General features: G+C 40.9%; 2 protein-coding genes across 3 annotated transcripts; one reads left to right on the forward strand and one right to left on the reverse strand.

The window, feature by feature from the left end:
- Positions 1-5,128: 5,128 nt before the first annotated feature.
- MIS12 (MIS12 kinetochore complex component) lies at positions 5,129-9,285 on the reverse strand. Its single transcript, XM_074974324.1, has 2 exons — positions 9,148-9,285; positions 5,129-7,966 (listed from the first exon to the last, which is right to left on the reverse strand). Exon 2 carries the CDS (start codon positions 7,926-7,928, stop codon positions 7,293-7,295), a length of 636 nt encoding a protein of 211 aa, XP_074830425.1. The 5' UTR covers positions 7,929-7,966; positions 9,148-9,285; the 3' UTR covers positions 5,129-7,292.
- Positions 9,286-9,516: 231 nt separating this feature from the next.
- Positions 9,517-25,915, forward strand: DERL2 (derlin 2). 2 transcript variants are annotated; one of them, XM_074974676.1, is made up of 8 exons: positions 9,517-9,647; positions 12,060-12,125; positions 12,248-12,271; positions 14,776-14,849; positions 15,388-15,481; positions 16,086-16,281; positions 17,813-17,903; positions 24,158-25,915. In XM_074974676.1, exons 1-8 carry the CDS (start codon positions 9,555-9,557, stop codon positions 24,261-24,263), a joined length of 744 nt encoding a protein of 247 aa, XP_074830777.1. In that variant the 5' UTR covers positions 9,517-9,554; the 3' UTR covers positions 24,264-25,915. The 2 variants fall into 2 exon arrangements, with proteins under 2 accessions (XP_074830777.1, XP_074830778.1); XM_074974677.1 differs by lacking the exon at positions 12,248-12,271.
- The last annotated feature ends 1,835 nt before the right edge of the window (positions 25,916-27,750 follow it).

Raw genomic sequence — 27,750 nt, forward strand, 5'->3', positions numbered from 1 at the left:
GGAACCTTGACAAGAACCAACAGGCTTTTTCAGACAGGAAAGTCCCTACCGGTGTGTCTGTAAGAGACAATAGGGTACCATCCCAGTTCCTCCTTTCCTGCAGTCATTCTTCAGTACTGAGAAAAAGATGATTCCCCAGGTGCTACCCTTTCCCAATATGCCCTCCTACAAGGAAATGAAGAGATGACATTCCCAACCCTTCCCATGAGACCGGTCTGTCTGTTCCATTGCCTGAACCTATCTCTGAGGGAGAGAGACACTTTTAGGGCCTATGTCCTTGTTTTTCCTGACCGAAAAGTCAGGTAACGTTGAGGGGGGATGGGGGAAACTGCGGATGTCTTCTTTCTCTCTGCTCCCACAGTCCTTTCCTCTGAGCTCTAGCCTTTACTATATTTGAGAAGAATAAGTACTGCTTCTTAGAGTATGGGTGTCTCCCCCTCAATAAAAATTTACTCCGTCAGAGTCCTTTGCCTGCTTTAATAAGGTAAACCAGAGATTCCCAAATAGAGGTCCACACAGCATTTCTGTTGGGGAGTGGAGAGTTGGGTGGCCATGTCAATACCTGTGGCTCATTTCCAACTGCTTAATAGCATTAAAAGCAACTAATAGGTCAACTATGTTCTTAATGCTAATTTTCCATGTAAGCAATTACTGTAGCTGCCACCAACCTGTTATTTGATTGCGGATGGGACAATAGGTGCCCATGAGATGAGCTCTGTGTGATGTCCATGCTGTGAAAAAGTTTAAGAGCTCCTGAGAGAAGCCTCCCACCACCTATGAATTGGGTGTTTATTGTCCTTGTTTTACAAATAGGGAAATTGAGGGAGCAGAGGGTTAAGTAACATTCCCAAAGTGCTACCATGCATCAGTCAGTGCCAGAACTGGCACTAGAACCCAGGTGTCTGTGCTCCTAGACCCATGCTGCAAGAACTACACCACACACTCTAGTGTGCACCTGAGTTGTTCAGTTAGACTAATGTGTATTCTGAGCACAAGTCCTGGTGTTCAAAAATAGCACTTTGAATGATTAAGTTACTGTTGTCAACCTTTTCCTAGCATTTTATGTAGTGAGACCACTCAACCAGAGGCCAGCAAATGGAACGCCGCAGCATGCCCATGCCTGAGAAGAATGCTACACCATATTGTTTCATAATAGCTCCAGAGGAAGAGCTCTGATGGCTCCAGTTACATTATTCTCTCTCGCTCTCTCTTTCATAGATTGTTGAAATTAAATAAAGGAAGAAAAACTATATTGTTAAGGATTTAAATTGACAGAAATACAAAACTGTGAAAAGCTAAATATTCCATCTTTTTAGCACAAGTTATTCTTTTAGCCTCACCATGTGTTTGTAGAAGGTCAAATAAATGAGGCTTCATGCTTATTGTTCATGTACATAATGATGTAGACTGTACAAATACCAGATCACTACCCCTAAGGGGTTACAGTCTAAAAGCCCATCTATTATTTATATTGTATATAGAATCAGAAATGTGTATGGTATTTTATAGACACATTAAAGACCCAAAGAATTTAAAAGCTGATCCTTCAAAGGGATCCACAGGGCTGGAGCCTTATGCCCAACACAGATTTCCCCCTTGATTACAAGAGAACTCTATGCAGGCTAAGAGTCTGCCCATGTATATCCCTTTACCGGATTTGGACTTAGCTTACACTTTGTAGGATAAGTGGTTAATATATGTTGTTGGTGGATGGAGAATGAAGGGCAAGAGCAGCAGCAATAAGATCATGCAGGACTTTTATTTGGTGATGCATTTGCCATGTGACAATGGTAAAGAATAATTTTCTTCTAATGCTGAACAAAGAACTTTATTAAGGTATGGGCAACATTTACCCCCTACAGCTACTATCTCATTGTGTACTTTACTGCAGAGTTTCCATGTGGTACTTTTCCTCAGCTGTTCCTCCTGCCTGGGTCCCTGCTGCACAGAAACCATGTACACAACCTCAGAGCACATGTTGTAGATGTTATATTTGTTTTTATTACACAGAAATACTGTGTCTATATGAAATGGGAAGACTAAGGTTTGTAGATATAATGAAGAAAGGGTGTTTTTCAGAAGTGGTACATGGTAGGTCATGCCAAAAAGTAGTTAATGTGTAATTACATGCAAGTGCGAGGTTTTGGTACATGCACATTTTAGCTGTGGTGATGCTACTTTGAAAACTTGGCCCACAATAGGTTTTGCAAGAAACTTACTCCACACAAGTGATGGAGAATCACTTAGCACTTCAAAAGATAATGAAAAGCTACATCATGGTTTGGGCAGAAATGAGTCAAAAGTGGAACCATTTTTCATAAAGAAAGAAAATGCACTATAAGGCTTATACACAGTGCACTTGTTGATCAGTCTACTGCATTCCTGGACATTTTCTCATTACATACAGTAAAACCTCAGAGTTATGAACACCTCAGGAATGGAAGTTGTTCATAACTCTGAACAAAATGCTATGGTTCTTTCAAAAGTTTACAACTGGACATTGACTTAATACACCTTTGAAACTTTCTATGCAGAAGAGAAATGCTTTTAATTTAAATGAAACAAGCACAGAAAAAGTTTCCTTGTCAAATCTTTTTTTTTAAATTCCCTTTTCTTTAATAGTTTGTGTTTAGCACAGTACTGTACTGTACTGGCTTTTTTGTGCGTGTCTCTGCTGCTGCCTGGTCGCGTACTTTCAGTTCCAAACGAGGTGTGTGGTTGACTGGTCAGTTTGTAACTCTGGTGTTTGTAACTTTGAGGTTCTACTGTAGATTTCTGCTTAAAAAGCCCATACAGCCAAAGGAAAATATTCATCTACTGATCACAGAAGAACTGATTTGTCTTGGGAGATATTCGACAATTCTTGGTGTATATGAAAACAAATTAAATACTCAGCCTGTGGATGTCAAAATACCATCAAAGTCTCTTGATGCCCTCTACTGGCCAAAATGCTGTGTAAATGAAAGAACAGCTGTAGTGGTTTGTTGTGCTTCTTGTTCTGCAGGCCCGGCAAAAGGGAACCATCCCAGTTTGTCCCCCTCTTCAATGACTAGACACCATTATAACTGCACATTACTGGTCTAATGTGACAATAACAGCATATTAAATCCACATTCCATTGATTCACACCACATATTAGATAAACTGTAGTTTAGAACATGGCAATTTAGCAGAGAAAATTCCAAAAAGGACATGATGGTTTTGAAAGAATGTATAGTACTCTGCTTGAAATGACGGCCAAAAATCCTAGCACCCTATCTTAGTGCAGAACAGTGCAAAACCAAGGTAATTAGCATGCCCTGATCCCCATTAGTTACCTCTGTTAACTCACCCCAGGACATAACAGTTGCATAAGACAGCTTGACCGCAAATGGACATTACTTACCCTATACCAAAACTTCTCCTGAACACACATTTGGCTCCCAAGAATAGTCTTATAAAAATAGCTTTTTTAAAAGTGTGTTTTAATAATTTACCGATGCACACAAAAACATTAATTGTTCCTGTATTATTTTTCCACTGAGAATATTACTAAAATATGAAGGTACCCCCCAAAGGGATTAATCACTTCTTAGAAAGGGATTAGCCTTGGCAAGTGCTGCCAGAAAATATTCAGCCCCTCACAGATAAATGCTTCCATCCTTAAAATTGATTTAATGAAGAAAAATGTAGACAAGAAATCAGGTTATATAGTTTAATAGCAGTTGAATCTAAGGAGCTGACAGCTCCAGGGAGCTTATGGCAGAAGTTACTTTTTGTTTCGTAGGTAAGACCACCTCCATATGCCATTCAGTTGTGCTAACAATTTGTGTCAGCAGCCAGCAGTCATCTAATCACAATTAGACAGTGAGAAGCCTAAACAAAGGAAAAATTTCTCTGTGTATTGAACCTCTTGGTGGTTGTGAGAACCCTACCAGTTCAAAATGGCTGTTTATCCTTGTCCAAGCTAGTGAATTATTAATGTAAAAAAGAAATACAATTTGTCTATCGTGTAATATCATACAAGACTTACCTCTATACAAGGAACCTATATCAACCCAATTTTATTAATAATGGCAATAAAGCTGTAGGCTTTGATGCATGTGGTGAGCATATGATGGTCCTCGGTACTTTGCGTATTGATGCCTACATGTACAGCACTCCTTCTTCTGCATACTGTGCCTATTGTAGTCTGAGAATCCACATTGCCTATTACAACTGATACTAAGTAGTGAAGTGTTTCAAATGTATCTTTATTGCTGAGAAAGGTAAAATATATACAGTCTGCATAAGGGTGCATGTAGAAATGTGTCTCCTGCAAACTTCCCAAAAGCTTGAACATTCTGGCTGGGTTTTTTAACATTGTTTCACTTAAAATAAGAGAATATTCTATAACCTTATAAAATAGATGGACAACAAACTTCTCGGGTCTATCTGAGGACACAACCATATATTAGTAAGGAGTTTGGATGACCCAGTAAACCAACCACCTTGAGCAGGGTTAAACCCAATGATTTTTTTAAAAAAAAAAATCTGTTTGAATCTGTGTTTGTGCCCAAAATTCAAAGTACCCGTTGTTCGTGATCTTAAAATCATAGTAAAGTGCCGTTAAAATGAGAGTGTTTTGCTTTTGTTATCCAGCTTGGAGAATATGTATGTGGTGAACAGATTTAAAATTCATCATTATAGAGTCTACACAGGTACCCATTTTATCCCAAGCTAGTCCCTATCCTCAGCACTATTCATCATCATTATAATATTATTCAAAACATCATCCTTTTTTGTTGTTTTAAAAGTAATCCCTCCTTAGTCCATGGGATATTTAAGGAAGGATCCACTCCTTGGGGAAATGCTGACATCACTAGCAATGAATGATAAACACTATCAGTATCATTGGGGGAGGGGGTGTGTCTTCACCTACCACTCCCTGTCCCCACATGGACTTTCTTTTTATTTCTTACTATAAAAAAATCAACATAATTCCTGTGCTATAGCTCCTTTTTTATTGACCTATTTAAATAAGAACACAGTAGATTTGTAAGGCTCAGACAGGAGCTCTTAATTGTACTCTGAAGAAAAGATGGTATCTGTATTCTTCATCTCCTGCCTTGCCAAATGTCTGTATTACTGTACTCTTACTATTGACATCCAAATGTTTACTTCATTTTACATTTAAATTACCAATTTAATTTTTTTGTCCTGCTGTAGATTTCCAATTAATATTCCCTGTTGTTCAGAATGAAAACTAAACTCCCTTGTGGCTGTCTGACAAAACAATATCCACAGACTTGTTGTTGTCATATTGCAGAAAAAAATTGCACTAGCAATGAAGATTTTTGAATGAGATTTTTCTAGCGCAGTAACAGAAAAATGCATCACACTATCTTACACGTTACTGGAATGTTTATTTACTTTTCACTTAAATCACACTCTTAATAGAAAAATATGGTAAAAGGATGCAAGTTCTACAAAGTGACAGACAAATGACTTTTCATAAAAGTGTTTAGTTCAAAGTATGGGCAACAGCCTTTGCAATTTGGGGGATGAAAAAGTTAAACACAACTATTTATTTATAAAAGACAGGCTAAGCTGCATCTTAAAAATTAATCTTCTTATTCAGCATCTGTTCCTAATCCTCTAACTATAGTTTTAGCTGGAGCCATACAGTAGCACAGAAGCTTACTAAATATAAGAATGAGTGGTGGGGAAATGAAATCTTAGATTTTACTGATCAAAAAATGTAGAAAAATAAACACTGTTTTAAATGATACATACAAAATGAGTCTCTAAATAATACTTCAGAATGATTTCCATTAGAAAATCTTTAGGCGTTATTAAATGCATGTTAGTTCACACAAAGACTAGTGTTAAACATTAAAAATTAACGTCTTTGGCCAAACTTTCAGACGTGGACACTGACTTCGGGTGCCCAAGGTGAGTCACAAAATGTCACACTAGGCACCCAAAATCAGTGGACACTTGAAATTTGTTGACCTGTTCTTTGAGCATATTGAGCTGATCCAGAAATCTTCAGGTATTTGACAAATTTCATAGAACGTATAGTTTCAGAATGCGTTGAAAAAATAATTTTGTCACTTTATATATCATTTTTATTTAAGTGGCTCTCAAGTTATACAGAAGTTTAACATCTTTCAAGCAAGTATCTTTTAAAAAGTAAGGAAGTTTTGCCCCTGTAAAAGTTAAGCTTCTTTTTACTATACTAATATGCACATAAGGGCTGATCCAAAAGCCACTGAAGTCAATGGAAAGATTCACATTTACTTTGATGGATTGTGGAACAAGTCCATATAAAGTAAGCTTAATTCAAGGACCTCAAAGGACTTCACAAATATTAATCAGTCCTCACAACACCCATGTAAGGTTGGTGAATATACACATGGGCAAATTAAGTTTTTTGCTTTTAGCAAGAGTTGCACAATGTATAATGCTGTGCTGACACTACGATATATACTATGGTGCAAGAAAACTTTCAAAGCAGTCCAGAGTCTGAGTTATTCCGCTGTAGCTCATATCTGTCCCTTATCACACACAGCACTGTACAGTGTGCGCCTCTTGCTCAAAGCAAAACTAACTCTATCCATTTGCAAAATTGGTATGACTACTGATTAATATTTGTGAAATGCTCCCACTAGAAACAGAAAAGATCCAGGCTCTCTGTCCTGTCTTTGTTAACGCCTTCAGAATATCAAACTTTTTTTTTTTTTTTTTTTTTAAATACTGGAAGTAATAACTTACCCCTCCGTTTTAGAAACCACTCACCGTTGTCTAGATTAATTCCAATTCCAAAATTTATTAAATGTATTTCTCCTCAAGGCCTAAGTTTTACTATGATGTCACATTCTTACATTTCTAAATGGAACATTTCAATACTGACAAGTCTTGACTTCCAAAAAATAGTTTAATGTTAGAAGCATCTTACCCTTAAAGAAAAAGCTTCCTATCTACTAAGGTAGCTTAAATGAATTATGCAGAGAACTGAAGTTTTCATTACAATGCACTTATTTTGCGTCTGCACTTCTACCATTTAGCCAACTCATTTAGACACGCTTGGGGGGTATGTTTATCTATTTAAAGAAATGTCTAAGCAATATATATAGAATTCAGGAGGGGAAAATGATGGTTTGCCAGAATATTGCACTCACCAGCTTTCAGTCAAAAACTGGTATGGCAAGGAAGAGGGGGCAAACCCCCCAAAACCTTATATACAAATGCTTCTGGAGAGATCCTCAAAAAATGTATTGTAACACAAGTATTGTCTTAGTGGTTTCTCTGCTGCCCTTTCAGTACTTCCTTTACACTACATGGAGATTACTTTTTTGCAATCTTTTGTTTTTCTTTTCAACTTCCTTTAGTATATCTTGCAGTTTCTTAGAAGTTTGTGTCAAGAATGCAAAGCTTTCCTTTAAATTGCTAGTCCCATGCTCTCTGCATATGTTCTCAAGCCCATCAAACCACTGGAGGGTCTTCTCAAGCTCTGCCTGAACCATTTTCTGTTCTTCTAATTCTGCTAAAAGGGCCTGTCCAGCAGACACTTCAACCTTGTATTGTTTCTGTAGCTGATCAATTTCACCTTGAAGAGTTTGAAATTGTTCCTTACTGTAGGGGTACTGCTGGTGGACCTTGTCTTCAGGAAGTAAAACATTTTTAGGGATGTTTAACACCAACTGCAAAAGCATTTGTTCCATTTTGCTGAAGAGGTGATCAAAGCGCTCCTTCATGAAGAGAAGAAATTTCTCTGTGCTCTTACGGATTTGGAATGGACTGATCTTAGAGTCAGGAAAGCCTTCTAGTTTCTTCAGAATGACTCTTTCCACAACCAGCATCATTTCAAACAGGTAGTCTTGAAATGCAATGTAGACCCTAAGCATACATGTTTGAGGGGTAAAACCAAAGAACTGGGCTTCATATGCCATAGGATTCACTGACATCTTGGCTAAAAGAAACCAACCATAGACAGCGTGGAAATCTGTAAAGGAAAAAAGGAACATAAGTACAAATCTGTATTTTGGAAAGGGTGAGTTGTATTAGCAGTATATTACAGCATTAACCTCACTTATGAAGAACAAAGTTCAAGTTTCAAATTTAGGGGAATTTAAAGAATTTGGTTCTTAATCTAGTCCCTTCTCTGCCCAGCATGAAATAATTTGCCAGTCTTTGGCTCAGAGGAAACTACATCCTCTTCTATTACTAGTGCTAACCATGACTAGAACCTTACATTAAAATCAAAATTCTATCATTGGGTGTGAGGAGAGATTCTGTAGAATGTAAATGGAAGCTCCTTTTGTAGTGTTTGAATGCACAAGTGATGTGTTGTCTCAACAGCTGTAGACCTCTCTGAACATATTACACTGTGCTATAGATAAATATGTCAGTATCGGAACTGTTTGGAAAAGCCCTGCAGACATGATTGTCAATACAACTGTCACACTGTGTATAAAAGCTGTTTCCCTGTCACACTGGAGATGAAGGCTTTGTGCTGTGAGTGTTCCAACAGAAGTCTTCTTAGGCATTTGTGTTGACATGGTAGGACCAAGACCCCAGTTAGTCCATTATAATAGGATGAGCTCTGCCTTTAAGCAGTGTACCAGCCTCTATCCCACTAACAGTCACAGACCCCTACTGTCCACAAGCCTTTTCAAATCAGACCAAGGACCAGACCGACACCTTGGGAAGGTTTTTAAGTGACTGACATCGGTTATACTTAAGGGGGAGGGGAGATTCCCCCCTAGATAATTAGCCACAGCATTAGGCTCTCAGAAAATTCAACACAGGGCAACAGAAGATAGCAGCAGGCAGCTCTCATAGAGAGCTTTTCCTCAGCAGATCTCAAAGCGCTTTACAAAGCAGGTCAGGATCTCTACCCCCTTGTACACATGGGGAAACTGAGGCACGGGGAAGGGGAATGACGTGCCCTAGATTCCAGTAGAAACAGCACCAAGCCCCCCCGGTGCTCTATCCCCACGGCCCGACCACTCCCCAGGCCCAAGGGGTGGGGGCTGCTTGGGCCCTCAGGCCGCGGCAGGAACCGTCGCCTGGGCCCTGGCTCCCGAGCCCTTTGGGACTAGGGCGCCACCTGCCCCGGCTCCCAAGCGACAGGGGGCCGCAGGGGCGGGGAAGCCTCCCCGTCCACTCCCCTTGGCCTCTCACCGGGCGGACGGCGGCTCTCGAGCTACCGCAGGACCCGCGCGGACCCCGCGATCCCAGCCGCCGCTTCCCGCCTCATTCGAAGCCCCGCCCCCGGGAGGAGCGCCACCACTCAGCGCCTCCAGCCGCGCCCGCGCGCTCGGCTCCCACCTCCCAAACCAATCGGAGCGCCGGGGGCGGGGGGATGGGGAGAAAATACCCCGCCCAATCACAAAGCACGTCTGACAAGGGACGCGGGAGCGTCCGTGAAGAAGCGCTTTTTCCGCTTCAAACCGCTGAGATATAAGAAAGCGAAGGATTGGCTGGCTTTGGATGCCGAGCGGCAGCGCCGATTGGTTGTGTAGCGTGCGGGGCGGGGCGGGAAATGAGGTGAGCCGTTGCGCAGGCGGAAGCGGAAGTGGAGCCGTAAGATGGCGTACCAGACTTTCCGGCAGGAGTACCTGCAGGTGCCGCCCGTTACCCGGGCCTACACCACCGCCTGCGTCCTCACCACCGCCGCCGTGGTGAGCCAGGAGGGTGCGGGACAGCGGGGTGGGCCCGAGGGCAGGGCCGGCAGCCTCATTCTTCCCCCTTCGCTGTCTATGAGCTGGAGCGCCCGCCCCTGGGGGAGGGATGAGGGCTACGTCCTGGTTCGCCCCCGCTTGTGAGGCGTGGCCGAGCGGAGCAAAGGGCAGGCTCGGTTCCGGTTTGGTCTCCGAGTCTGGCCTCGCTCTCCCCTGCCCCTCCCGCCCCATCGCGTTTCTGCCGGTTCTGAATCCGGGCGGCTGGGTCGGTCCATTGCGGAGGCGCCGAACAGCGATCTTGGTTGAAAGGACCCTGCAGACTGGGCGTTAGGTTGCCTACTGGATTGGGACCGGGTGGGTCTGTCACTCCCTTAGCCCAGAGGACCGTGATGCTCCACCTTTCCAGACTGTTGTACTCCTTTCCGTACTCTGATTTGTCTTGCATACCCCCAAGGTTCTCTTCACTTAAACTACTTGCTTACAAAATCAGACATAAAAATACAAAAATGTCACCGCACGCTACCACAGAAAAGAGGCTGACTTTCTCATGTTGTCTTTATGACATTTACTTTGTACTACTTTTATAGTGCTTTTTATGTAGCCTGGTGTAAAACTAGGCAAATACCGAGGTGAATTGATGTACTCCCTGGAAGATCTCTGCATACCCCCCGGGGGGACATATGCCCCTAGTTGAGAACCACTTCTCTAGGAGCCTCTGAAGGTGTACATGCAGCCTGTGCTGAATGCACAAACAAAATCAAACCCACCAGTACTGAAATGGGTGAGGGTAGCAAGACATTTAACAGTTACACCACAGATAAGGACAGGGACTGAAAAGGAATCAGGTACCCACATGAGATGCTGTGTATGTGGTTTTTTTGAGGGGGGGTGGATTAGACCGTTCTCCGAGACTCATTCTCTGGTAGCTATAATACAGAGCCGCTGTACTGTGAGGTGTAGAGTGTTTCACTATTGTTCTGTGCCTCTGCAGAATCGTTAAGCACCCAGCACAATGGTGTCCCATCCATTCCCGGCATTTTGCTAGAGTTATAAAATTTCTTATTAATGAGGCCGCTAGAGAAGTGTGGAAAATATGACAGTGCCCTTTCATAAAATGGTTATTATAGTAATGGCAGCTGCTAAAGTGATGGCCAAGCAAATACATGAAAAATTGGTTGCTGGTTGCTAGTGTTTCCCACATTCATAGAATCCTAAAATATCAGGGTTGGAAGGGATCTCAGGAGGTCATCTAGTCCAACCCCCTGCTCAAAGCAAGACCAATCCCCAACTAAATCAAATTCAACATTCAAGTGACTGGACACACATAATCTAAAAACATGTTCATTTAAGATGAACATGTCAGTTAAAAAAATATAATGTAATATCACTTTTTGAAGCCACCTGAGCTCTTGGGCTACATAAAAGTAGATAAATTCATGGAGGATAGGGCCATCAATGGCTATTAGCCAAGATGGCAGGGATGGTGTCCCTAGCCTCTGTTTGCCAGAAGCTGGGAATGGGTGACAGGAGTTGGATCACTTGATGATTACCTGTTGTGTTCATTCCTTCTGAGGCACTGGCCACTGAAGACAGGAGACTGGGCTAGATGGACCCTTGGTCAGACCCAGTGTGGCCGTTCTTATGTTCTAGACACACATGCATAATGTGCAACATAAACATATCATTAGTGGCACCGTACATATACGTTGGATGTAGTCTTTGAAGAAGATTTTGTGTCCTGGGAAGGCTGTGAAACAGCTATTATTTTGAAAGGAGTGTTGAGAAGGAAAAACTTTGCCAAGAAATTCTTCTGAAAACTCAGTGGTTTTGGGTGAAACTAGGGTGAGCGTCCAGTAGTTATTTCTCAGAGTAAAGGGGGGAATATGCTTTTATACGGTGGAAAAAATATAAGATGTTGACATTCCTTAAAGCAGAAAGATTATTAATTTTTGCCTTATATAATGAATAATGATATAGTCATAGTAGTGCTCAGAGGCCCCATCCAGACTATTCTGTTTCATGGCTCTGCAGAGCCCTGCATATGAAATGAAACTTTTTCAGATGTGAAATGAGCCAAATCCAGATCTCTGGACCAAAGCCTTGCTGTCTTTTGTACTTTACAAACATAAAATGGAAGATAGCTACTAAACCAAAGAGCTTGAAATCTAAACAGGACTAAGGTGTGATAGGTAGGCACAGGACAAAATGGGGGAGGCAGAGGAAGAGGGCAGGCATGACAGTAAAAGGAACATAGGGTTGTATATGTTGGCTGAATTTAGGCTTTGCACATAATTTTTAAAATAAGAGAACATGAGATATTAATGTACCAATGACAGGTTATTTGTGTCTCTACAGTAAATGAAGTGGACTTTAATGGATTGATCCTGTCACATATTTTCTCTTGTATTTCAGCAATTAGAACTAATCACACCATTTCAACTGTATTTTAACCCTGAATTAATATTTAAACACTTTCAAGTAAGTATTTTTTCTGAATGTTAAATGTGTCCTCCTTGTAAGAAAATTATTAAGCTTGCAACACATTTGTTTTTCACAACTGCACATTGAGTATATTGGAATATCTTTTTTTCCTCTGCAAGGTTTCTAATAACATTCAAGTGAAGGTAAGTAGTGGTAAAAACTCATTGCTTTGATAGTTCACATTGTTCGAACAGTAGCTAAGAAACTGTATTTGCTTACACACACATTTGTGGAGCTATCTTTTACTCCTGAGGGCATTCTCCTCCAAAAAAATTAAAATTCTGCGCTCAGTATTTTAAAATTCTGCAAATTTTATTTGTGAAATAAATATGAAGGCTCCTGCATGGCATTGGGGAGCACAGGCCACTGGGTTGCGCAGAGGTGGGAGATCACTGTGCAGCTCCCTGCTGGGACACGGACTCATTGGTGAGGCTGCACCCAGCAATGACACAGCACAAGGACCCAGCCTGCCCCCAGAAATACCTTAGGGCCTTGCCCCTCGTTGTGGGCAGGCAGGCTCAGCAAGGCAGGATCCAAGTGTGGGGGGATCCAGGTGTGGGTTGAGAAGGTTCTGTGTGGGGCAATCTGGGTGCGGGCAGCTCAGTGGGAGATCCGGGTGTGGAGGGGATCTGGATGCACTGGGGCTTGTTGCGGGGCTCTGGGTACAATGGTAATGGGACTCTGCAGGGGGGTCCAGGTGAAGGTGGCTGGGGATCAGCAGTGGGGGGTCTGGGTGTGGGGGGATAGAGGTCGTCAGGGGGGTCTAGATGTGGGGGGTAAGTGGGGAGCTGAGATGGTGGGGGAGTGGGGCTCAGTGGGATGGGGATTCAGGTGTAGGTGGTTGGGGCTTGGTGGGTGGGGATCCTGGTTGCATGTGGGTCATCTTGGTGGTCCAAGTGCAGTGGGAGTGGGGCTCATCGAGGGGAGGGGTTCAGAGTGCAGGGGGGTGGGTGAGACTTGGCGGGAGGGTCTGGGTATGAGGGGGTCTGGATGCACTGGGGTTGGGTGGAGGGGGGAGCAGCTCCCTGTACAGGAATCCCTCCCCCTGCAGCTGAGGAGCAATGGGTGCAGGAAGTGTCTGTGTCGGGAGTTTGCAGAGCTTCCTACAGCCAGGGGAGAAATCTGGGGGCTGGTCTGACCTGGCCCAGATGCCATGCTGGGGGAGAGGAAGTCCTGTCTTACCCAATCCAGCCGGGACAAGCAGCTGAGCCTGGCGCAGGATAGGAGCCACCAACCAGGTTTTCCCCAATCCCGCCTCCTGCCCCACAGTGATTTACTTCTCTGCTGGCTGCCCTGGCACCTGAAACGTACTGTTGGGGAGGGTCGCATGACCGCTCTTGTGGCTTCCCTTTGCTTCCCTGTCAGAAAGTCATTTTACTGCAGGGAAGCAAAGAAATCTGCAGGGGACATCAATTCTGCGCATGTGCAGTGGTGCAGAATTTCCCCAGGAGTAATCTTTCTTTTTACATGTTTTCAGTCTAACTTGCAGAGTAATTTCCTTCCATTTTGCAGTGTGTATGGTTTGGGTGATGGTGCTCTGCTGTCTTGTTTTGGGGACGTAATTTCAGATGCAGTACTCTAGGTAGTATTGTCATATTACACAGAGTGCTCACACTAAAGCAGTGTTAAAAGTCAAATAAACTTGATAAAATTTTGGGCAGTCTTCACATGGATTAAAAATTAGATTGCCAAGTGCTTAGCCGCTCTTTCTGCCTGCCAGCTCTTCTCAAGTGAGCAGGCATCCGAAGGAGCAACACCTCCTATCACACTAAGGATTCTTCTGAAAGATTGTTTCAGGGTGCCAGGATGTGTCTGTCTGATTCAGCTCAGCTGTTAACACAATAACAAAGCTAAAAAATTGCTTACAATGAAAGCTTGTTGGTTCTGAAATACAGCTGAATTGTCAAACTGACAAGCTGTCCTTACTCCTACTTCATGCAGAATTATGTTTCTAAGTGATCATACTGACCTCTAACAGATTAATTTTTTTGAATTCTATCTGAGCACACATTTTACTTCGGGTAATGAAACATTGCTTTAGCTTTCCTAAAGATGAAGTAATCTTGCTTCAATCCAAGCCTGTATTTCATTGTGGAGAGGAATTTTGATATGGCAGAACTGAAGATGCATCACTCACCTATTCTGCAAACTCAGTAATTATACAAAATTTAGTGTTTCAATTTTCTTCTCTGCAAAGAATTGTTTGCAAAAGGAAGCGCTGTCATGAAGTTTTATAAGACCAAGACTTTGCTATTTTTATAAAATATGTTACCGTATATTTACTAATATACTATTAAGTATTGCATATAATTAAAACTAAACTGCTGCCAGGATGAACAAAATATATTTGTTATAGTATACTTTGCTTTTAAATATGCCGTTGTTTACTTGGAAAATTTGGGTATAGCAATGTATTCCCAAGTCTTTAATGCAAAGTAGTAAGGTTTACTGAATTTTAGAGTCTCAGACTATTGAAAAAGATCATTATATTGGCTATTACAATGTTCAAAAACCATGTTCATAAAGTTCTTTTAGCTTGTGTGGATTAAACAGAAACTTCTTTCTGTATTCTCTGTGTAGAGAAATACTTGAGATGGCTACCATTTATATTTAAGTTGTCTTATCGGTTTTCCTCTTATTCTGACAGGTATGGAGGTTGATTACAAATTACTTATTCTTTGGGCCAGTTGGATTTAATTTTTTATTTAATATGATTTTTTTGTATCCTTTATAAAAAGTGTATCTCACCTCTTTGGAATGCAAAACTTTGCTGTGTGTCAGTGTCCACACTGAATGAGGGTCCAGTTCTGCACCACATTATGAACTCAGTGGGAGTTCTGCGCCACTGACTTCAGTGGAGCCAGGATTTCACCCTAAATATCTAATTCAGTAATTCTTTTTCAGTTAGCTTTCATTGTTTCAATCTTGATTTGGAATGAACAGTACTAGGAGTGAGAATTCATTCTGTAGTACCGGACTTTTCTACTAAAATAGCCAGTAAGACTGCTAATCGGGCAGGTATTTTTTCTGTGGTGTGAATATTTGTCCATTAACTCAGAACTGGAATGAGACCATCAAATTCACTTCATTCAATTTCAATACTTGCTTGATAATCTACTATAAAAATCCTTCGATTGTGAAGGATGTTGGGGAATTCTACATATAAAACCTATGTGAAGGTATGTAAAAAGCTGTTTGATTTTTTTCATCTTTCTGCTGAATGTGCTTAGTATCAGACTTTCCTGACCTACACCTTCAGATATCGTTACTGCCGAATGCTTGAGGAGGGGTCTTTCCGAGGTCGGACAGCAGACTTCGTATTTATGTTCCTTTTTGGTGGACTATTAATGACTGTATCCTTTTTTACTGTTTTAATACAGCTACCATTAACACGGAGAACACAAACCCTGTGCTTTGAAAGTATAATGAGGTCAGAATGACTCTATTTTAAGTGGGCTTCAAAACTTTCCAGATCTTGTGGTTACTATTAAATGTGGAATCGATCTTTTGCACTTTAATATTTGAGTTAAGGCTATAAAGATGAGATCCTAGATTGAAAGATGCTATTTAACTGTACAAGTATTATGGTGAGGATTGAAGGAAATGTTGTTCTCCTGGTGAATTTACCCCTCCACCCCCTCCCCACACAATATAGATGCTGTGTGTAAAATAGCTTCTGTAATAATAAACCCCTCATAGTGTATTTGCAGCATGGAGTATTTAAGGGGGATTAAACTATAGGTGTCTGGTTTGACTGAGGAAATATTTAAGTTTGTTTGGAAAACCATAGAATCAAAGGTCAGGTATGTCTGTTTTTGTTGATGCCATGAGTGGCCTCCAAAATGATTTTTTTTTCTGCAGTCCATAGGTTCCTCTCGCCCCAGTATTCATATTTTAATTTTCTACAAGTTGATATTTTATACGTGCACTGATATTTTCTTTAACTATTTGTGTCAGCTTTTTGGCTTGTTTGTGAACTTGGTTTTCTTGGGTCAGGCCTTTACAATAATGCTCGTGTATGTGTGGAGCCGCAGGAATCCCTATGTCCGTATGAACTTTTTTGGTCTTCTCATCTTCCAGGCCCCATTTCTACCCTGGGTGCTCATGGGCTTTTCATTGCTATTGGGGAACTCCATCATTGTGGATCTTTTGGGTAAGAAGCTATTAAAAATGAAATCCTTAAACTTTTTGGCCACTCCGTCATAAACTGCTGGTAGGTAAAGTCTCTTCTCCACCTACTTAGTACCTCTTCCTGCAAAGACAAAGGGATTATCAAGCCATGTTGGCTCTTTATGGCCATATTAGTGCTTTAATGCACTACTAGAGAGGTAAGTAGATATCCATAAGCTTCCAGTGACAGGGTTGGTTATGGTTTCAGGATTAGCCTGGATGGTTTAGGTGATGGATCTCTTAAACTTTTCTGTCTCATGAGCAGTTCCCTCTCTATGCTGCTCCTCTGAGAGTCACTTCTTCTAATCAGGTGTGTGCATTGGGAATCTTTAGTTTCCACACACATCAATAATTCTTTGTACTGGTCCCACTGGTATTTCAAAAGAAAGTGCTGTGATTGCCGGGACAAGGATTTTTGGAATTACCTCAGATCCAGAAGTGCTCACTGAACACAGCTAAGCAGAAAGCAGGCCACGCTTTTAGAGAAGAAACTGGGTTGGGGAAGTCTTCAGAGCTGGAGCAATGGTCTGGGATTGGCTTATTTCATGAGTGATTGTAACAGATCCAATACTCTTTGTGGGATCTGAGAGGTCTTACTGCATAATCCTGTTCCAAAGGCCATCTTTACCTGTCTTGCTCAGTTTATCTTGGTACACATCTGACAAGTATTTGTAACTTTGGTATTTCTGATATTTCAGCTTTTTTTTAAAAGACTTGTTTTCCAAAGTGCTTTGAACAACTTATTATCTGATACATTCTATATTTCTTTTGGAAGAGGAAACAGTGTTCTACATTAAAGACTTCTGAAAAAGTTTTTCGTTCTGAAATGGGACCTTAGCTAAATAGTTAGTTTTATACTCTGAGGGATTAAGGTGACAAACCTTTAACTAAAGGAGTCATCTTATTCCATTGGTAGTGTTTCTATTAACCTCTTCATATAGGGCGAAAAAAATGTAAAAGCAGCAAGGAGGCCACTTGATTATTTTTTGTTGTGACCTAATTGTTTACATGGTCTGATGTACAGGGTACTGTGTTCTACCAGTTTGCATTGTTCTTGTACATGGTGGCTTACTCTTGTGTTGTAATGTCTCCAAGTAGTGCAGTGTTTTGCTTCTGCATTACTTGGAGAGAGCCAGATATATATGGCTGACTGTAGGCGTGAGACTTAATTGTGTAAGGCAGCTTGTATTCTGACATTTTTGTCAGTACAAATGAAACCATACCATGAAATTGTTTAGACGGTTGTGACAGACTTTTTCTTATATTTATATGACTCACGATGCTATAGATCTCTTCTAGTATGGCCCTTAATTCTAGTGTTTTATACTGCAGTGAGTATGTAACATGCTACTTCAGTTCCTTTTAACATCATGCTATTTACAAAGGGCATCAAACACACAGTTTGTCTTTTTTTTTTATTTTATGAAAAATCTATTGAAACATTTTAAAGGTGGTATAATGGCAATATTGAAAGTCACCAGTTCAATTTCAGCTTTCTTTTTTATTGATTCTAGGGATCGCAGTTGGACACATATATTTTTTCTTAGAGGATATCTTTCCTAATCAGCCTGGTGGTGGACGGCTTCTGAAAACACCATCTCTTTTGTAAGTGTTACCTTCCAGTTTGTAGCACATGGACAAATGTGTTTGTGCACAATGTTTTTTTAAACTAATTCAAATACAAGTGAATTTGGAAATTTGAGATAAATAGCACTGAATTCATCATACTGTTCCATTTAATCAGTTGCTGTAGTTGCCACATGGGTGTTACAGTTGCCAGAGGGGGAGAGGATCCAAGAGACACTCTTAAGACCTGGTCTAACTTCTGAAAAGATCCAAGAACTCCTATGCTAACTATGCACCAAATATATCTGAATTTGTTAAAAGAAACCCATTTTAGGACAGGGTGTCAGTATGAGTTCAGAGTGTAAAATACACAAAATGAGTGAGAAGCTTAACGTGGCTAATATTTTACACTTGGTTAGATACCCCCTTCCCTCCCCACCATCCAAAAGAGTCTATCATGTGTTTTGTGATCATGTGCTGTTCACACAGTGCCTTTCATATTCTTTCACCTCTTAGGCAGAGAATAGTAACCAACTGGAACACTGCACACTAGAATGGATATGGGGAACTTTCCTGAAGGTCGCGGTAAACCTCTTGAAAATTCTCTGTGTAGAGCAGACAAGACCTCAGCTTTTAAGACCTCAAACTGCCTGGCATTCTTGCCTTCAGAATGTTGTAGTGCTGAGATGATCCTGTCTAGATTTGATTTCCGGGGCGTCAGGATATTCTAAACCTGATATTTTAAACAAGTAAGGCCTTATGTACATGGGAAAGTTGACTGGCATAGCTGTTGAGAATAAGTCCCCCATGTGGACACTCTTCTGGAATAAAAGTGATTTTTATTCTGGAATAATTACTTTGCTTTGATAGCTGAGTAATTATTTTGGAATAAAATCACTTATTCCAGAATAGAGTGCTCTCACAAAGGAGTTATTGCAGGATAAACCATACTGGAATAGCTATAATGGAATAGTTATTCTGCAATAGTTATAGCTATGCTGGTCAATTCCCCCGCATACAGATGGGGTCTAAACTATCAGCTATTGGGAGATTCCCTTTGGCTCACCTGGTAGAGTGGATGCCTGTGGACCAAGTGAGGGACAGTTCTTGTTCTATGATTTTATCCACAGGGCTTCACTTAAGGTCCAGTCTAGTGTCTGATCACCAATATTTTGGGACTACTTGAGTTTCTTTCGTTGTCGCTTTGTTCAGAAGACTGGTTATGAATCCTGTCATGTCCTGAATTTGTGAATGTTCAGACATAGCAATCTTCTTAAATGTGTCTGCTGTAGTCTGGTCTTCAACTCAGTATTTTCCATCCTCCCTTTTGAAAATATTTCTGAGTGTCCTGTCACTCCTTTTGTGAACATATAATCATATAATTCCTTTAGCTATTTTAGTGTCAGCCAGTGTTTGCCTTACATAACAGCACAAACTTTTATACTACTGCCAAAGACTGAAAGCTAAATTTACTCTCACTTTCTTTGCTCAAGTTTTGATCTTGGGTATAATTTTTTATATCCAGTCTAATTCTTTGTTTGTAAATTACTTGGTAGATTTTGGGCACTTGGTAAACAGATATGCACAGAGGTGAAATCTCTTAAACTGGTTTGATTGGCAGCATAATCTACAGGATTAAGTATGATTTTGGGAATTGGGAAATCCTGAATTGTAATTCTGACTCAGCTACAGACTTTTCTGTTGATTTTTAACAAGTCAACCTCTTTGTACCTTAGCCTTTCAACTGTGAAATGGAGACACTTGTCTATCTCTGATATATTATGAAGATCAGCTAATGTTTGCACAGCTCTCCATAGATATGAAGAAATATTTACTACTACATGACCTATTATTTCTTCTCCAAATACTGTTTTTAAATGTTAGCTGTAAGAAATTCGTCCTTACATCTTTTAATAAAGCTAATTGGAAGCTATAACTGTTCTATCCCATCATTCTTCGTTTACATGAACCACAACTTCTCTGCTTCCAAGTAGTCTATAGTGCCACCCTACAGTAATTTACTTCTAAATAATAATAGACATGTATGGCTGGAAGGGATCTCAAGAGGTCCTCTAGTCCATCCCTCTGCACTGACTCAGGACCAGGTATACCTAGGCCATCTCTGACAGGTGTTTGTGTAACCTGTTCTTAAAAACCTCCAGTGATGGGGATTCTACAACTTCCCTTGGTAATCTATTCCATTGTTTAGCTGCTTTTCTAGTTAGAAAGTTTTTCTTGATATCTACCCTAAATCTCCCTTCCTGCAGATTGAGCCCATTACTTCTTGTCGTACCTTCAGTGACTATGGAGGACAATTAATCATCCTCTTTATAACAGACCTTAACATATTTGAAGACTGTTATCAGGCCCCCCATCATTATCTTTTCTGAAGACTAAACATGCCCAGTTTTTTAACCTTTCCTCATATGTCAGGTTTTCTTAACTTTTTATCGTTTTTGTCGTTCTTCTCTTGACTTTCTCCAATTTGTCCACATCTTTCTTAAAATGTGGCACCCAGAACTGGACACAGTACTCCAGCTGAGGCCTCACCAGTGCTGAGTAGAGTGGAACAATTACTTCCCTTGTCTTATGTATGATACTCCTGTTAATATGCCCCAGAATTATATTAGTTTTTTTGCAACTGCATCACTTTGGCTTAGTTCAATTTGTGATCCACTATAACCCCTAGATCTTTTTTAGCAGTACCTGCTGCCTAGTCTGTTGTTTGCTGTTTTGTATTCAAAGAAGGAAATTAGGTTATTCTGGCATAATTTGTTCTTGACAAATTCATGTGGCCTATTGCTTATCATTTATTCATGTTTCAGCTGAACCCATGAAATTGAAATCCCTTCATTCTCTATGTATTTTTGTCTGATTTTCTGTGTTTGTATACTTCTCCCAAAGGACTTCCTCTAACTGTAGGATGTTGATAAATTGTATAGTTAATTGTTTGACCACACTTTGGTTTGTTATGAAATATATTCAAAAGACCAAATAACCTATATCAGTCAGATTTATTGCCATAATCCCATAATAATATAGTAAAGGGAAAAGGTTCAACACAATACCAATCTCTGGGAAGCCATCTCATGCAGCATTGTTACATTCAGCTTACACAAGATGCGCTTCCAAGGTTACACTCCTGAAGCTATATTTTTATACCCACCTGTTTATAAGTAATAGGTATTGAGTACATAATCTGAAACTAGATTTAACCAACCATCTTTGTATTTTATTTTTCTGGTACCATGGTGTCCCTTGTCATTGTTCTGAACATGTGCATTTCACATACCAAGGGGCGTGAAGGCACCCTGGTTGGTATCAGGCTTGAACAATCATATATCTTATCCTTTTCCTTTGGGACATTCCAGTAATGGCTTGTGGAGAATAACTCCCTACCTGTTTCTGTGGTCACACACTCATGTCCTGATACTGACATTTTTCCTATTTACTTAAGCCAAAGTTTACTTCAGCTAATGCAAGGTGTTATGGGATACTTGACACAGGTGAACAGAATTGTGAGGAGAGTATAATATACAGTTCACATAACTTCCCAACACTTAGTAATAATACTCTGCCCAACATATGTTTTGGCTAACGGGGGAGTTTTGCCCTGTTTTTCCTATGGCTAGTTTGAATTCTCTTCATGTTTTTCTTCTTTTCCTCCATGTCCTCTTGTTTCATTGCTCAGTACTGTTCACTCGTCTGTTTCCATGCAGCTGACTGATGTGAAGACTCCTTTTCTTTGGCTGCCACTTCCTGTTCACTAGTTCCCCCTCAGACCAACAAGTACAGTATGCCCCTTTGTGCTTAGCTGTAGCTTAAATGAATTTGGAGCCTATTTTTGCCCTTGTTCCCTGAGCTGCCTGTTCTTGGCTTAGAGGAGGGTGCCTCTGAAATTTGAAACTGTTTTTAAGGTTAGCTCATATGAAAAATACAACATTTCTCCTTACCTGTCTTGAGTCTTGTTGCTTCAACCACTGAGCATGACAGTTTCAGATTCATGCATATATCTTTACTTCAAATTCCTTCAATCCAGTTGTGCTGTTTATATAATTTTCAGTAGTGAGAATTAACTGTGGCTTTGGCTGACTTGGTCAGCATGAAACTAGGTGGCAAGGAAGACAGTTTTTAAATGACAAGAAATTCATAATTAGCTGTTACTTCAAGAGACTCTCTGCTGTATTTCACATAGGAACACCAGAGGTTGACATAAATATGGCTTTTTTTCTGGTAGCCCCCTCAGAACCAGGAAACAACGGTGGTTCTTAGAATATGGTATTCATGTAGATCCCACTCTAAGTGCATGTGTGTGTGAAATTAGAATATTTTGAATAGCAGTGTCCATTGGCTTGTGTTATACCATGCATGCCCTTTTGTCGACACCCAAAGAAGCCACAACCATCCTTCAGTTCCATTGCTAAGTCAGAATCCCAGATAAAGAGAATGGCAAAAAAACAGGGTTGGAGGGTGGGTTGTGTAATCCATATGGGCAACAACAGTAACTCAGAACCATAGTTACTAAAGGTAAGTAACCACTCCATTTTGGTAGTAATGTAAATGATAACTATAAAATTGTTAGTTGACCAAACTAAAATGTGTGGAAGACTGAGATGCTTTTATCTCAGGAGTATAAAGAGCTACTACACATAAACCTGTTCCCTCGGCAACTGATTTAACACATGACACAGAGTGAACTAGGAGTTCCTGTCTTCTAGTTGTTAGGGCAATAACATTTTGTAATAGTGAATCATGTCTGGAAATCAGACCTGAAAGTCAGGTTCTTTCCTCCAATCAACATGCCTACTGCTCCCTCCCTCACAATTATTCATCCTCCATCTTTTCATTTGACAGCATAGCACCCATGCTGACTAGCAAGTTAAATAATTTAGTTGTACTCAAACCTTCGTAGTCTTTTGTTTGCTTAGATTAATACTTACTCTCCTTCCTATCCAGCATGGAAACCAGCAAGCAGCCTTAGAGCTTCAAGTTGATTCCAAGCACCAATCAAAAAGAAGGCATGTTGGGATTGCTTTAAAATCTTTCTGCCTGGTGACCTGAATCCTAGGGCATGTCTACACTATAAACTTAAATTGACCTATGTTAGGTCGACTTACAACCACTGCAGTTAATGTCCACGCTACCTTCCTTCTGTTGGTGATGCACGTCCTCATGAGGAGCATTTCCACTGACATCAGAGGGTCAGTGTGGGGGGCTGAGATCCCGGGCTCTCCGCTCCACACACAGCTCCCCGCCTGGCACCCCCTCCTCACCCCTTGGGCTCTTGGCTCCCCGCTGTCAGGAGCCTGGCTGCCCCACCAGGCTCTGCATCCAGAGTCCAAGCGACTCCCGGCAAGGGAGCCAGGAGCCTCAGGGCAGCCAGTGGGGGCCGAGAAATTGACAAGAATGCCAGCTAACAGCCAGTCATAGTAATGCAGTGTCTACAGGGACACTGCATCGCCCTAACTACACCGACACAGGCCCTTCACCTCTCATGGAGGTGGAGTTATGTCAGTGTAATAGGGTACTTACATAAGTGGGAGCAAGGCTGTAGCGTGTACACTGACATAATTAGGTTGATGTAAGCTGCCTTGCGTTGACCTTACTCTGTAATGTAGACCAAGCCTTAGACTCATTAGTCAGAAAATTTTACATTTTCTCTTTATAGGATTCTTGCCAAAAGATGATAATATGGCTCAGTGACTAGATTTGCTGTGGCTGAACTGTGCTGTTAACTAGGTTACCAAACTATATTTATAGAGGCTGTTAGTGAAAGGATACTGAAGGTTTTTGAGGTAAATCAAGGACTTGGCTAATTATTCCAGCCTCATTGGTGGTCTTTAAAATACTTCACCCAATATCTTGGTCCCACCTAGTCTGTAGCATGTTTCTGTAAATTGGTTTAAGTTGGGTCATGTCTCTGCCGGCTAAGAAAACTGTTAATGCTGTTCTTTTAAGTATATTTAGATATATTTTGCTGGAGATGTGCTAACGTGGCTTCTGTAGCTGCTGTAGACAAGGCCATCGATTCAACTTCACTAACCCTGTTGTTAGGAGTAAGGCATATTTGAACTTGAGTCTTTTATGATCATCTTATTTAAACTTTTAATTTTGAAGGGCTTGCACCATAAGATCTGCCCCATATGAGCTGATTGGATTTCAACTGGAGGACAAATGTGACTTGGATTTAAATGACTGACACTGTTGCATACTGTATCTTGTAGTGAGAATGTTACATTGACTGCTTGCCTCAAGTGTGAACTGTGTATTTACATATAACTTCTGCTTTTTAGGAAAGCAGTGTTTGATACACCAGAAGATGATCCCAATTACAATCCACTGCCCGAAGAGCGACCAGGAGGATTTGCATGGGGTGAAGGTCAGCGCCTCGGAGGCTAATAAATGGCTGTGCCAATACCCAGATGTAACTGGAAGGAACTAAACTGAAGTACCATATTGGGAATTCTCTTACTCCTTGTTGCAGAAAGGACACTTTACAGCTTTATGGTTCTGAATACAAGAAGCACTTTATGATGTGGCAGTCTAACTAGTCCAAGACATTTCCAGGAGACTACCAGTGTCTCTCTACACCAGGGGTTTTGTTGCATTGGTACTGAAAGCATAATCTAGTGGAGCCCAAAAAAACCAACCAACCCAACTGGAAACCATTTCCTGTTAACTTCAGTTAACAAGACCATGCGTACTCGTTTAAAAATGTTTCTAAGGCATTTTTTTCCAAGTTATTTGATACAGGAAACTGTATGGGAAACTTTGAGGGACAAAATAAAACTTTGGCTTTAACTTTTTTTCTCATTGGATAAAAAGCAGACGAGTGAGATCTTTTAAAGTGATTCCCTATTCTCGTTGTTGAAGGCTGGTATGAAGCAAAATACACTAAATTTCCAAGCCTGTTTTCTTTTGAGTCAGACAGGATTTTAATTTTGGATGGTGCAAATTTTACCTTGCTAATTCTATGAAAGTAGATTGCTGTAGTTCCAGTACGAGCCCTATTATGAACCTACCTTGCAGGCTGAGAATACATCTTGATCCAGATTATTTTGAACTACATGTGTGCAAATGGCCAGGTATGAATCTCACTGACATGCTTATACATGCAGTAGCAAATGCAAATATGCACGGATAGTTCTGAAAAATCTAGCTCTTTTTTTTTTTCAAAGTAGTCAGCAAATTATTCAGACTGCTGTGAAAATTTCCTCATAGAATTTAGACTAGTAGCTCTTAGACTGGGATACGCATAGCTTTGAGATAGTGAGTGAATAAAATAAAATGTCTTGTGACTGCTTGTTACCTTTTTGCATAATCTGTTGATTTGAGGGAAATGGTAGAAAAGAAGACAAGGCTAGAGAAAGTTTAACAGATGCCTGCTGCAAACATGAAAGGTCCCTGATGTGTATTTTGGTGTTAATAAACGATGCCAGTGACAGCCCTGGAGACATGGCAACAATTCTAGGTTTCCTCACCAACATGCCTCAGCCACAACCTGTAGAGAAGAGGGTTATTAATGCTGTGTGCTAAATACAGTCCCTGAACTCTGCAGAGACTGCCAGTGAGAGGGCTGTGAGTGATATGGACATCTAGCCAACAAGAATTGGAGTGACATCAAGTCATTTCACATAGGCCGCTGAACAGCTGTCACAGAATGGACCAGCTTACCTGGATTGGATTTGATCTACTGACTTGTCTGAGAGATTTCGTATCCCACTTCTGATCACTGAAGGTATCCATCCATAGTAATCATGAATTTCAAAAATTGAGTGCGATGTGTGTACTCTGATGTTTTGGTGGGGGCTGATGGTGGGTTGTAGACCTCAAATATCTCAACCAAGTGGTTCTCCATGGTCTTCCATCAGCCAGTAACTGCCAGTAAAGCTTCATCTCAATATAACAGGAAACTGGTACAGATGGCAGGGTATCACTAAAAATAAGAATTTGAGTCTTACAGAAATCTCTTGGTCTAAAAAATGGCTTGGCCTGTGTTTTAAATCCTACTTTTATCCTTTTGAGAGGTAAGAACGTATTGGAGTCTAACTTGGGGGGTTGGGGAGGCGCAATTTGATTAGAGTCATTTTCCTTTTTTTTTTTTTTTTTTATAGAGACTCTTGTTAATCTGAAGCTGGACTGTTAGCAGGCAGGGGTTGGTGCTAAAGGACAATTCTATAGCGAGGACCGAAATCTGGCTGTTAAAGGGAGGTCTGTTTCTCCCCTCTGTAACAAGAAGCATATGCATGCATTCATAAGGATCAGACCCAGGCTAGTCTATTGAAACTGCTTGCTGCTTTTTCCAGTTATTGACTGTAAATTTGTACTCAAAGTCAAGTTTTAAAGAGCATATTAATAGAAGTGTGGTGCTAGAGGCATCATCAAAAAATAAGATGAGGGAATGACATATAGGCTATCCTGAAATACCTCATGATGTAGCTGTCTTCAGATGCTGTCTAATCTTTATACCTTGCATCTTCCCATATTTTAATACTTTCAGAAACTTGGACTGTTTGCAATTGAAGCCACTTATGTTGCTGGGGAGCAAAACCAGTTCCTTAGCCTCCAGACCATAGATTTTTATGCAGCTGATGACGTTTCAGGGCAGTGAGTTCCATCTCCTACCACCCAGACCCCTGCCTTCACTTAGCCTGACAAGCCTGCCTCCCCTTTATGTTAAGTACCAGCAAGCTGCAGACCAGATCAGTGGCTGATGGGCCTTCTGCTCCATTAAAGAAGATGTTGAAGTAAATCTGCTCGGGGTATATTGAGATGTGCCTATCATAAAGAAATAGGAAGTATAGGAGAAGACTGCTTGCCTGAGTTGTGCGGCTAGAGAGACAGCTGCTGGCTTATTATAGTATAAAATGGCTTTTCATTGCCTGTTGCTTCCTAGCTCTGTTTACTTGTTGTGCTCTTTTCTGGCATTTCTTTTAAATCTCTTTAAGCTTTTTTACATCCATGTGAGGGAAGACATAGATATATACTGCTCTCCTTCCCAGAATTTGTCCTGGATGGGTGGGGGGTAAGGAAACCATGCCCCATCCCACTCTACGCTCCAAGGCTCCTGGTCCTGGTTTCTTCCAGACACTATTATTCTGGGACCACCTGTTTTTTCCAGCCTCTGCCTCTGCTGTTCCCTAGGCCTTTGTCTGCTCTGGGGCTCGTGGAACAGGGTAGCCTGGCTTCCCAGGCTTCCCTCTCTGGCGTCAAATGGTCAGTATTCCCCGTTGTAGTCATATAATAACCATATACTTTAGGGAGAGACAAATCATGTGTTGAACTAAAAATAGGAAGAAGCCCCCTTTTTTGTGTCTGTCTTAGGTACTTATATGGCTTTAAACGACTGCTATTCTTTCAAATTTCACCAAAGGCTGAACTACCTCTACCACTTCCATAGGTTATAGCCGCTAATAATAGTGTTGAGAAATTGTAAACAACAGTTTATGACAGGACATACAACCACTTTAAGAGGCAGTTAAATTTTTGGAGGTGGAATGCAGTTATCCAAATATATAATAACCTTACTCTTGTAGGAAAATGCCAAGCGGTCTTTAATGACTGTAAGTGAACACTGCTTCCCAAAACACCATCCTGTACTGTTGGTGAGAGTGCTGTGTGTCAAATTGCCAACAGCACTTTCTACAGCATTCTTCTTTCCTTGAAGATCATTCAAGGAGGGTAGGTGGCTACAGGTGATGAGACAGATTGCATGTTCATAAGACATTTTATAGGCAGCTAAGTGTTTAACAAATGTGTGAAGAATTTTGGTCATAGTCTAAAAACAAAGCTGCTCATCCTCTGAACCTCTTGTCAAAGTTTAAATGAAGAAAAGTATTGTACTTCATAAATTGCATGCATAAAATATTTAATAGTAGCAAGAACC

The sequence above is a fragment of the Natator depressus genome, chromosome 17, assembly GCF_965152275.1.
Source record: "Natator depressus isolate rNatDep1 chromosome 17, rNatDep2.hap1, whole genome shotgun sequence".
Taxonomy (NCBI): domain Eukaryota; kingdom Metazoa; phylum Chordata; order Testudines; family Cheloniidae; genus Natator; species Natator depressus.

Coding starts and splice junctions, on each gene's coding strand:
- MIS12 (XM_074974324.1), bottom strand. CDS start 7,928: ATGTCAGTGAATCCTATGGCATATGAAGCCCAGTTCTTTGGTTTTACC.
- DERL2 (XM_074974676.1), top strand. CDS start 9,555: ATGGCGTACCAGACTTTCCGGCAGGAGTACCTGCAGGTGCCGCCCGTT. Junction 12,272..14,775: donor CTAATAACATTCAAGTGAAG/GTAAGTAGTGGT, acceptor TTATTCTGACAG/GTATGGAGGTTGATTACAAA. Junction 17,904..24,157: donor CTGAAAACACCATCTCTTTT/GTAAGTGTTACC, acceptor TCTGCTTTTTAG/GAAAGCAGTGTTTGATACAC.